Below are 12,500 nucleotides of genomic sequence, written 5' to 3' on the forward strand. Positions count from 1 at the left end.
AACACACTTCCATAGCCTGAACTGACAGACATGTTAAGAAAAGACTTAAATTTCATGTTTATAACCTATATCCTAATTCACACTTTCACATGTGAGACTTCTTCTACCTGTTGGCTTCTTTATAACATGCTAATTCACATTCACACGAATAACATGCTAAATAGCTAATCTTCTGAATAACATGCTAAATAGCCAATCCTCCATTCGACACATTCACCTGAATAACATTATCAAAAGCGCTGCAGTCTTTTACCCAGATTTGGCAATCTGCTCAACTTGATCTCTTAATTAGCCTCTGCGTTTTAACAGGGCGCTGCCCAGTTCACTAGGACATTACGTTGCATTCTCTAGTCTACACACTGCTGGACTTAAAGGAGACCATCTCCGCACCTACTCCAGTTTCCGGGCAGTGTACTGTTTTGCATTGAATTTGAGTAGCCTACCAGTAAAAATAGTCAGATTGGCCAGGTCACTCAAACACACTTTTGCAGTTCTGACACTTTTTCCTGTGTATGGTAAGGTTGCTGTAGGCTACAATTCAATCACTGTTGCATCCATCCTCTGAGTGGGAAGCGTTCGCGCTCGTAGCCCTGTAAAGTTACATTTGATATCGAGTTCCAGTGACTATCTGTAGCCATGCATCTACTTAGGCTACTGTAGCCTACATTACATTAAACCAGTTCCTCATACGGACAGGCTTCACAATAGTAGACTTTCTCATTCACTTTAAATATCAGCTCCGAATTCCGCAAAGTAGGCTTGGGCTGCAGTAGCCTATTCGCCATTTGCTTTATGTGATCTTAAATATCTGAAAGAATGTGGGCGCCGCAAGTCAACTCACCGTGATATGCTACAAGCGGAGGAGGTCGTAGCAGTTTCTTCACTTTAGCACCCCGACACGAGAGAGACAGTCAAGTGTGCAAACTCTTGCACTAAACGTCTGGTTTTGACTGTAGGTTACCTGGCGACCTAGGCGGGTTGGAGCAGAGTCAGTGGCTGACTGCGTTGTCTGTGTGTGCGTCAAGATATCCCGGAAGACAGCTGTTGAACACGTGACTTACCGGACTCAGAATCACTTCTTAAAGAAACACTAGAATAGTCCATATGACATGACGCAGCGCTATATATTTAAAACTGTGTGTAGCCTATTGACGTCAGAGAGCCCCGAGTGTTGAGTGTGTGTTTTTGTCGTTTTCGAATGGGCCGTGGGGCCCACGGAGGACGGGGGCGGGGTCGCCGGGGCTCGGCTGTCAGGCAGCTCCCCGCGTCCCGTGGAGTCTAGCAGGTCATATGTGCGTCAGAGCAACTAAGGGCCTCTCCACACGGAGACGCTTTTTAGGTTAAACGCAGAGTTTTTGCTTCGTCTTGGCCGAGCGTCCAAACGAATCCTGTAAACGCACTGCCCGAAACCGCACTTTTCTGAAACCTGGGCCCAGAGTGGAGAAATCTGAAACCGTAGCCCGTTTGAGTTTGTTTAGACAGCGAAACCGCACATCCTGCTTGCGTATCGATGATGTCATCGCCACACCTCAGCTGCCCTGGACTTGCACTTATAGTATTGCCTAACAATACTAGTTTTCATACATGACATTACCTACGATTACACTCCGTTAAGATAAATATCACAACTGATGCTGCGCAGCGCCGATAGCTTATGACTTATGACAGTGGACTGAACACTGTTTTTTCCCGGTGTTTGTTTATGCATTCTAGCTACTGTCAGTGACGCGAGAGAACTTAAGTTATTAGGAAAGTGCGGTGTAAGTTTAGGCTACATTAATTTGTGCGTAGTGCCAGTGTCATTCATTTATTTTACATGTCTTACAACATATATACATGCATTCACAGTCAAGTGAAATCAGATATAAGCATACAAAGATGCTTAGAACTCACATTAAGCCGATGGTAGCACACTGAATGCGAATGCACGATTTGATGCAGGCAAAAGTATTGACTGTTACTAACGAAGGTTTTATAGCAATATTATAAATGTGGCGACAGAATAGCCTAGAACTTGGGGAAGCCTTGCGTTTAGTAGCCTAATTGCGGTGATAGCCAAAACTAATGTGAATCACGGACTATCCTACAACCAAAGAAAGTAAAGGTGATTAGTAGGCATACCTGCGTTAGTCAAATAAAGGACGGGACTGCACCCTTCACAAAACGTAAAATAAAGTTTATTAGTTTTACAGTTGGCTACAGTTGACAGTTCACCATCAGTCCACACAAACAATTCTGGTTTCCTTGCACTAGCCATTTCGTCATAGCCTATTCTGTCTGTTTTTAAAGCGCAAGTTTTAGTGAATTTCTGTAAAGACACAGTGCCACCTATAGGCCTGGGGTATGAAGTAACGTGTTGAGTCGTGTTGAGATGGATCCGTTTGGACGCAAATATTCTTGATGCGGTTCCAGGGAAGACGGAGGAAAAAAAGATCGGTTTGGTACGTGTGGACTAGGCCTAAATCACCGCACAATAATAATGCTCAGCGCGAGATTTGCGTAGACCGTTATCGTGCTGCGCCCATGACTGTTAAAGATTTTTAAAGAAGCCTGCGGTACGGTGTTCATTTTAGGACATTCTCAGACTCAGGTGTCAGACTCAGAAAAACATCGGTCATCTTCAGACAAAACTGCCTCAGGCCAGAAAAAACCTCTGTCATCTTCAGACAAAACTGCCTCAGCGCCAGAAAAACCTCTGTCATCTTCAGACAAAACTGCCTCAGCGTAAGAAAAACCTCTGTCATCCTCAGACAAAACTGCTTCAAACCAAACTGCCTCAGAAAAACATCTCTAAGGAGTCAGGTCTCAGAAAAAACGCTATCAGAAAAAGTGGAGTCAGGTCTCAGAAAAAATGGTGTCAGAAAAAGTGGAGTCAGGTCTCAGAAAAAACGCTGTCAGAAAAAGTGGAGTCAGGTCTCTACCACCCTGGCCTAGTTTCAGTTAGTGAAATGCTGCAAACAGCTCAGACCACGGATATCAGACGCTCAGTGAACAATAGTCAAGTAATTTCATACGGGCTTTGTGCTGTACATTAGCAAAAGCAAGGAGTAGCTATATAGAATAGCAGCCTATGGACCCTTTCAAGAGAGTTCCATTATCAGCATCATAGTTGGCCCCACAAGACTTCCTTTTTAACATTCCATATGTTATCTTAATGCAGAGGAAGTAGATTGGGGCCCAAATAGAATAAAATAGAATAGAAGCATTGTTTTTGTTGAAAGGGTCCATAGAATAGTAGCCTAGGCCCTAGGCTACATTATTCAATAGAGCAATAGAACAATAGAGCGCGATCACTATGGGGGACGGTAGCCTAGGCTAGACACTGATAATGATTACCTACATGATTATGGCATTGACAGTTTTGCCAAATATGTTTATATAAAATATGTTATGTAAAATGCAATCCTACATTGCACTTTAAATATTAAATTGCAAAACGAATTGACAGTTAAATGATGAAACTGAATATTGAAAATTGAAAAGCAAAATGAATTGCCATTTGAATTTTGAGACTGAAGTACCATGGCAAAATGGAATGCAATTCAATCCATGTTTATTCTATTTTTTAACCAAAATTATTGGAATTGATTTTAGGATTTCATTGTCACTTTGCAGATTAAAATACAATTTGTTGGATATTATTGCAAATTGCAATATTAAATTGCATAATGGATTGTCAATTGCATAATGTAATGTCTTTTTGAATTGCATATTGCAGATTGCATTCTCATTTGAATAAAGCTACTCATATGCTTCCATAGTGTCCAGTGCCACCACTACCACCACGCGCATCTCGCACTGTGCATGGGGCACCAAGGGACAGGGGGGGCACCACCACGCGCATCTCGCACTGTGCATGGGGCACAAAGGGACAGAGAGGGCACCACAATTTAGCCAGAGTAGCTTTACTGCAAACTGCTCTTCACTCTTCTTCGAGAACGTTTACAATGTCAAAATGCACCAACAGGATCTTACATATGTAAGGATGATACTTTTACCGTGGTAAAGTTGGTTTTATATTGGACGTTGGATATTCGACACATTCGAACACAAAGGTTATTTTGTCAAAAAGGCCATGTTTTGATTTTATGCCATTTTTATGTTGATAAATGATTTAAAACTATTATGTGGCTTCAGACTTACCCATGCTAAAACGCATCTGGTGAACTCAGCTAACTGCCCTACACATAATACAAAGCTTATTTTGTCAAAAAAAAACCTTTGATTTTATACAATTTGTTAACGTTAAATGCTTTAATCTATTATGTGGTTTGACCTTTTGACCTACGTCAAACCACATCTGCTGCACTCAGCTTACTACCCTATATAGTACACAAGGCTTCTTTTTTTCAAAAATCCACTCTGAGTTTATAAATATTTTTTAATGTAAAAAAATGCTATAAATCTATTATGCGGCTTGACCTTTTGAGCTACCCATGTCAAAACACATCTGCTGAACTCAGCTAACTGCCCTACACAAAGCTTCTTTAAAAAAAAAAAAAAAACCTTTTGATTTCTTCAAAAGAAGCTTTGTATTATCTTTGTACCTCTGTACTTGATTTCTTCTTTGCTATTTCAAAATAAAAAACAATTGTTCACAAAAAAAGAAGCTTTGTATTGTCTATTTACATATTTTAATATCCTATCTATATCTTGTGTTTGATTAGGGAGGAGTTATGTTGATATATATTTAATAGCCTGATATTTTCTACATTTTATACCAAAAACATCTGACTCTAAATAGTATTGTCTAATGCATTGGTTCTCAAAGTGGGGTCCGCAGCACATTGTCAGGGGGTCCCTGACAAAGTTTGCTACAAAATATAAAAATTGTCTAATATGGCGAAAAATGCTACAGTAGCCTATCAGTATTTGCCCAATTGATCTGCTGATACGTTACATCAATACGTCAAAACACTTTAATTAACCGCCAACAAAATGAAAGTTATGTGAAGCAAACACTATGTGTTCAACACAATACCTTTACATTTGACAAAGAAACAACAATCCTTTAAAAAAAAAAATACATACATACTGTCAAAGTTTGCTAGCATGATTATTGTGGTATTAGCACTCTGTTTTTAGAATAGGCCTATTCCACTGCTTGGTTGAATTTCCCTTTGCCCTACGTAATTTAGAACGACCATTAACCGTAAGTTATTTGAACACCTATGAAGTAGCCTAGATTCATTTGTTTGGCCGTATCAGTATCACACTTGTATATTAATTCGCCGAACTCGTTGTGAAGTTTAAATGAACTGTCACGTTGCATCCGAGCTATAAAATGCAGACGTTCAAAACCATAGACTAACATAGCAACATTGTAGCATATAACGGAGGTGGCTTTTAGCTAGATGGAAAACAGCAGGCTAAGTAAAGTAGCGATGTTTCAAAGCTAAAGTTCATCAGAATCTTGGGATACGCCCGCTTGACAACGGGAGAGATAGAACTAACGACTGGCCTTTGGCCGTAGCAACCATCTATTTAGAACTAGTAACGGCAGTTTGTCCTGCAATTAACGTTTTTCATGTGACGTATTCTAGGTTCTATAGCTTTGTTTACATCCAGCTGGTAGGCAAGGGACAAGTTGAACCCATTGAACATCGTTGTCTGCAGCTGCCTCTCAGTAGGCTACATCTCTGTATTTCAGCAATGTCAACATGACATTAGGACGTAGGTGCAAAACCTTACCTTACTATGCACAGAGAATCACAGGCTCAGTCCCTGCCTCAGTCATTGCAAGCGCCTCTGATTTATTAATCACCACTATGTGGTACTGTTTTTAGAATTGATTTAGATTAAGTGTTAGTTAGTATAATTTGTATTTTAGTATATTTTTATATATTGTATTAAGTGTTAGTATAATTTGTATTTTAGTATATGCTTTATCTTCTACTGTCCTTACTGCTTAGTTGTGTTTTTATATTATATACTTTAATTACTCTTTCTGCTGTTAAAGAATGTGTTTGTGTTGTATGTATGCTGCTGCTGAGACCTTGAATTTCCCCTGGGGATCAATAAAGTATCTATCTATCTATGTTAATTTGAGAAATTAGTTGATATGTGTTGGAAGAAAGTAGTTCTACAAACAAGACAAGTTTTAGCGATTAAAATGTTTAAATTGTAACAGGAAATGAACACAACGCAAGTGGCAACAGTGGAATAAGCGGGATAATGTTCTCCACGGTGGTCTGTTCACAGAAGTAATGCACCGCTTCGCGTCGGGGCCATTTTACAACCTCGACAGTGCATTAACTTCTGTGAACAGACCACCGTGTCGTCCATTATCCCTTACATAACATAAGCATCAAACAGAAAAAAAACTATACAGCTACATGATTAACTCCATGAGGGGTCCCTGGCCCACAAAAGTTTGAGAACCCCTGGTCTAGTGTATGGGATGATAGAGAAACAGAGCCGCAGTCCCTTCTTTAATTGTCTTTCTGTATTGTCTCAACATAATGAAACAATGCATTTTTAATCTGGCTTCATCCAATTTTCAGATTGTGTGTTTTGTAATATGCAAATCATGGTACATTTTATGAAATGCCTAATTAAACATAAAATCTCAAAAACGTGCAATACATTTTTTCTTTGCTATGATGTCACTAATCAACTGGAGAAGATTCATAGTGATAGCTATAAATTAAAACATTTCCCCTATTCTACTCAATTTAATTTAGTGTTGGGCACAAAATCCCAGGATTCACGAGGATTTTACGACTTAAAATACTTGATTGCGCGACAACTTTTCAAAAAGATTACGATGGAAGTTGCGGTGTTTTTAGCTGTTTGTTGCAGAGAAATTGCGGGAGGAAGTGAAAATTGCCAAAATAGTTGCAATTTTTTTTTTTTAAATTGAGGGCAATTAAGGTTAGTAAGACCAAAATCACATGCGGCGCTCGGGGAGCAGTGAGGGGTTAGGTGCCTTGCTCAAGGCCACTTCAGCCGTTCCTACTGTCCGGGGTTCAAACCGGTAACCCTCCAGTTACAAGTCCGAAGCGCTAACCAGTAGGCCACGGCTGCCCTAAAGAGAGAGATGCAAGTAAGCAGATGTTAGCCTTCTATTTATTGTCATGAAAATTTCCCTCACAGGATCAACAGAGTATATAAACTTATCAAAACTGCAGAGGAGTGAACAAGTTATAGGGCTGTCTCTGGTGTCTGCAAAAGTGAGTGTGGCATCTGGCTCAATATTCTGCGCGAGGGACTGTTGTGGTAGGTGAAATTTCACGGGGAAACTACGATGATTGGTCAAAAAAAGTTGCGGTGTTTAGACAAAATTGAATTTGCGGGGATTTGCTGAATTTGCGTTAATTGTTGCGATCACATCGCAAATTCCTGGAGACTGAATTTTGTCCTTTAATCTCGAAAAAAAAGTATGTTCCACTCTTTTCATATGATTCAGATTGCAATTTTTTTTGTCTTTTTGGGCTAGATTGACTGGCCAAGAGGAGAATATCCAAACTTCATCAACGACATGCCGTTGTACCTTACGTTGTCTCTGTCTGTAACGTGGAATATCTAATAGGCTAATTCTAGCTGGTGCCGGAAACGAGCACCCATGAAACGGCATTTTCATAAAGATGGCTGTGGCCAATTTCAAACTTTTTTGGCTGAAGTAGCTAGCCTAGCATGGGCCAAATGAATGGGAGCGGGACTTAGTCATTCTCTCTAGTTATATATAATACCTCCATGGTTATAACTGTCCATCAACAAAAGAGTTGAGGCAGAGAAATGAGGACCACACACACACACACACACACACACACACACACACACACAAGGCGGGAGCCAGCAGTTTATTAGCGGCAGGGCAGGGCAGGGTTCCACAGGTGGTCAGGCCACAGGTCTACATTCAGCACCTACAATAAATAAATAAGAAACATAAACAAACTACAAACAGCTACACTAAAAACAAAATGGAAGACATCAACACTGTTTAACTCCACCCCTTTCTTTGAGCTTGTGTCTGATGCAGTCCCGCTGGGGCGGAGATTGCAGGGGGCGGGGCAAGGTGACTTTTCACCCCCTGGCGCCCCAAGAGTCCCGGCTATGCCCCCAGGGTGCCTCCGCTGCTTTGCCAGACGTTGGCTGTCAGTTATCAAGGTTCCCTTTATGCCGTGTGGTCCGTTTGGGTTCTGTTTGGCTGTCAGTTATCAAGGTTCCCTTTATGCCGTGGTCGGTGCTCCGTTTGGGTTCCGTTTGGTTCTGGTCGGTGCTCCGTTTGGGTGCCGTTTGGTTCTGGTCGGTGCTCCGTTTGGTTCTGGTCAGCTCATCACAGCTACATGGTCACTATCTGCTTCACGTTTGTATAATTCCTCCATAAATAAATACATAAATAAAAAAATGACAAACTCTACATAAATATTTAAAAACACACACACACGGCCAACGGGTCAGACTGGCCATTGAACTGTGTGGTCCAGTAGAACATGAGCGCTGATCCCCACACAGCCACTAGAGGGCCAAGAGGATGCCATGCAGACCTCTCTCCCTCTCTCTCTCTCCCCGTGTTCGTCCCAGCAGGCTCAATTTCTCACTCCTGTGTTGGGCTCAGTGTGTGTGTGTGTTGGGCTCAGTGTGTGTGTGTGTGTGTGTGTGTGTGTGTGTGTGTGTGTGTGTGTGTGAGTGTGTATGCGGAGGCTTGTATCTGTTGGCGGACAGGTGTGAGTGTTGGTGTGTGTGTGTGCTGGTGTTGGACTCAGTGTGTGTGTGGCGGCTTGTATCCGTTGGCGGGCGGAGTGAGTGTGTGTGTGTGTGTGTGTTTCTGGCCCCTGGTGAAGAGTCTGAAGGCTCCTCTGCAGATGAGGCAGAACCAGTAGACCTGCGGCGCCATCAGCAGGCCAGCGCCTACATTGCACTGCCACGGCACCGACACTGGCACCAGGTACAACGGGATGGATGCATACCTACAACACACACACACACACACACACACATTATACACACACACACACATATTATAAACACACACACACATAATATACACACACACACCTACAACACACACACACACACATATATTATACACACACACACACACACATATAATATACACACACACACATACCTACAACACACACACACACACACACATATATTATACACACACACACACACACACACACACACACACACACACACACACACATATTATACACACACACATATTATATACACACACACACACATATTATACATTTACACGCATATTTTTGCATTTTTAAACCAAAACAAATAATGCATAACGAAAATGACATGGCTGTAAATGATCAAGCAATTGGCACAGAGGTATTTATTCTAACTCCAACATTTGGCTCCAAAACTAAGCCCATTTATTGCAATTTACCCATTTAGTGTTTATAAGTGCCAGTACCAACAATTAAATAATGTTCAAAATGCTCTCTGTAAAATTGCAGCCTCTTGTGCATGACTTAGCTGGGCGAACAAAGCTGCCCATACTATGTTGTGAAGTGCTGGGAGGGAGAAGAGGGAAAGCAATTTAATGTACTAATATGCACAACAGGTTTCATGCTGTAATCTAGACTTGACATCAAAGTAAATATCTGTTTTATGTAGATTTCTACACCTGCAGCATTTGCCATTAGGCTACTAACAACTAATTTTACAATTAGGCTACTAAAAAATAGCCAACCATTAGGCTACTAAAAAATTATTTCTGGGGTGAGCCTATTTGCTATGGTAACCTAGCAACCTGTGTGTGTGTATGTGTGCACGCGTGCGGTGCGTGATATATGTGTGTATAAGGTTTTTTTTTTAGGCATACTGTCTTGCAATTGAACGTGAATAAGTTTACTACTTAAAAACATCAAAGCTAAACATTATATCACGACATCGCTACAAATACAGTATGTGATTAAAATCAGCCAACATCAATGTAGGTTATAGGCTACGTAGATGATAGATAGGCTAGATTGATAGATGGCCTACTTTATTGACGCTTGGTGAAACAGCATGGAGTGGATGTTTTCGGTTCAGATGCTTGTTCTTTTCCTTTTTGAGTATGTAATGATCCCAAAACTTTACTTGAAAACTAGACATTCTCTGCCATTTATGGACATCTTGACTCCGCCATTGCGCCAGCTAAATTCAGAATGTATCACGATTCACGCGCTAGTGGTGTGCTTCCTGAACAACGGTCCGTGTGGAACAATCAGATCCCTGCGGCTTCGAGGCAGGGTTTTTGCCTCGAGTAATTTTTGTAATCGAGTTATTCAAGTAACTCGATGAATCGTTTCAGCCCTACATAATACACACACACACACACACACACACACACGTGACGCCCTGGCTTTGCTGTGCCGTGAAGCGTTGCGCCTCTTCCTCCGTCTGCCTGTATGAGCACTAGGCATGTTGTTGGTCTTTGTGTGTCATATTGTCTATTGACCTGCAGGAGGAGCTGGAGAGGTCTGGTGGCTAATGAGGGACGTGGCGCCGTGTTAATGGCCGTCGGAATAAAGCCGGTGTCCTGTGGCCTATTTCATCTTTTGTTGCTTCCCACTTACTGATTTATGTAAATATGTGTAAATAAATTAAGATTATGATTTAAACGTGACCCGACGGTGTCAGTCTCTCTATGTCCTTACTCTTTGAGACAAGGAGTTTGTGACCCATATATTTTACACACACATATATTACACACACTCACACATATTATACAACAATTGGGTTCTATGGAACTAGTTATTTGTTTCTGATTGGCCGAGAGACATTCCACGAGTTGGAATATCCCTGAACATTTCAACTCAAACTTTGCACAGCTAATAATAAATGACTCCGCAATACAATGCGAAGATTCGACACAATGTTCTCATATCCCAGCTCTCCACTATTTTAAGCAATGGGTTACAGGAGCATAGTCTGGGGGTACAGGAGCATAGTCTGGGGGTACAGGAGCATAGTCTGGGGGTACAGGAGCATAGTCTGGGGTTCCCCACAGGAGCATAGTCTGGGGGGTACAGGAGCATAGTCTGGGGGTTCCCCACAGGAGCATAGTCTGGGGGTTCCCCACAGGAGCATAGTCTGGGGGTACAGGAGCATAGTCTGGGGGTACAGGAGCATAGTCTGGGGGTTCCCCACAGGAGCATAGTCTGGGGGTTCCCCACAGGAGCATAGTCTGGGGGTACAGGGCATAGTCTGGGGGTACAGGTCATAGTCTGGGGGTTCCCCACAGGAGCATAGTCTGGGGGTACAGGAGCATAGTCTGGGGGTACAGGAGCATAGTCTGGGGGTACAGGGCATAGTCTGGGGTTCCCCACAGGAGCATAGTCTGGGGGTTCCCCACAGGAGCATAGTCTGGGGGTACAGGAGCATAGTCTGGGGGTACAGGAGCATAGTCTGGGGGTTCCCCACAGGAGCATAGTCTGGGGGTACAGGAGCATAGTCTGGGGGTTCCCCACAGGAGCATAGTCTGGGGGTACAGGAGCATAGTCTGGGGGGTACAGGAGCATAGTCTGGGGGTTCCACACAGGAGCATAGTCTGGGGGTTCCACACAGGAGCATAGTCTGGGGGTTCCACACAGGAGCATAGTCTGGGGGTTCCCCACAGGAGCATAGTCTGGGGTACAGGAGCATAGTCTGGGGGTACAGGAGCATAGTCTGGGGGGTTCCCCACAGGAGCATAGTCTGGGGGTTCCCCACAGGAGCATAGTCTGGGGGTACAGGAGCATAGTCTGGGGGTACAGGAGCATAGTCTGGGGGTTCCACACAGGAGCATAGTCTGGGGGTTCCCCACAGGAGCATAGTCTGGGGGTACAGGAGCATAGTCTGGGGGTATAGGAGCATAGTCTGGGGGTTCCCCACAGGAGCATAGTCTGGGGGTTCCCCACAGGAGCATAGTCTGGGGGTTCCCCACAGGAGCATAGTCTGGGGGTTGCTTTTTTTTCTCCTCCCCTCTCCTCATGTTATGCTGTATTCTTCCTAAACGCCCTGTCTCCCTGTCCTGTCTACCCCCCTTGTCATATTATATGGATGTTTGTATGGACAGGTTGATGGTTCATTTCGCTGGTTACTTTGTGACTATGTGACAATAAAGGCCTACTACTACTACTACTACTACTACTACTACTCCTTAGCAAACCATAAGGAAACAGTGCTTCACCACATCCGTGGATTAAGCCACACAGTCCAGGGCTCCAGACTAACTTTTTGCACTGGTTGCACTGGTGCGCCTAACTTTTTTTCTTAGGTGCACCAGCACAAAAGTTAGGTGCACCCAAATGTTCAACCACATGGCATTTAACACCGCAGCAGGTTCACTTTTCTTCCTTAATTACCGTCCTTTATAGGTTGACTTATGATTTACAATTCTACAAGAATTAACTTAATGAAGTGTTTGTGCTTTAAGTGCTTCACTGAGCTGAAATTTAAACTTAAAACATCTCAAGATGAATTAAATAAAAATAACAGTGAGTAAATTAACAGTGCACGTCTTTTAAGGGCTTTTTATCTCATGGCTCAATGTCTTACATACTATA

At 42.6% G+C, this 12,500-nt stretch overlaps 2 protein-coding genes across 5 annotated transcripts in view; both read right to left on the minus strand.

The window, feature by feature from the left end:
* LOC125287627 (major vault protein) overlaps nucleotides 1-1,370 on the minus strand; it is a 35,902-nt gene extending 34,532 nt beyond the window's left edge. Inside the window, exon 1 of the mRNA XM_048233556.1 lies at nucleotides 842-1,370. The gene's annotated coding sequence lies outside the window, so the exon portion shown is untranslated. The remainder of the gene's footprint in view (nucleotides 1-841) is intronic.
* Nucleotides 1,371-7,789: 6,419 nt separating this feature from the next.
* The window catches only part of tlcd3ba (TLC domain containing 3Ba), a 27,462-nt gene continuing 22,751 nt past the window's right edge, over nucleotides 7,790-12,500 (minus strand). For all 4 annotated transcript variants that reach the window (XM_048233690.1, XM_048233692.1, XM_048233691.1 and 1 more), the window contains one exon: nucleotides 7,790-8,912. In XM_048233690.1, coding sequence (XP_048089647.1) covers nucleotides 8,705-8,912 — 208 coding nt within the window. In that variant the 3' untranslated portion in view covers nucleotides 7,790-8,704. The remainder of the gene's footprint in view (nucleotides 8,913-12,500) is intronic.

Source organism: Alosa alosa, chromosome 22 (assembly GCF_017589495.1).
Source record: "Alosa alosa isolate M-15738 ecotype Scorff River chromosome 22, AALO_Geno_1.1, whole genome shotgun sequence".
Lineage (NCBI taxonomy): Eukaryota > Metazoa > Chordata > Actinopteri > Clupeiformes > Clupeidae > Alosa > Alosa alosa.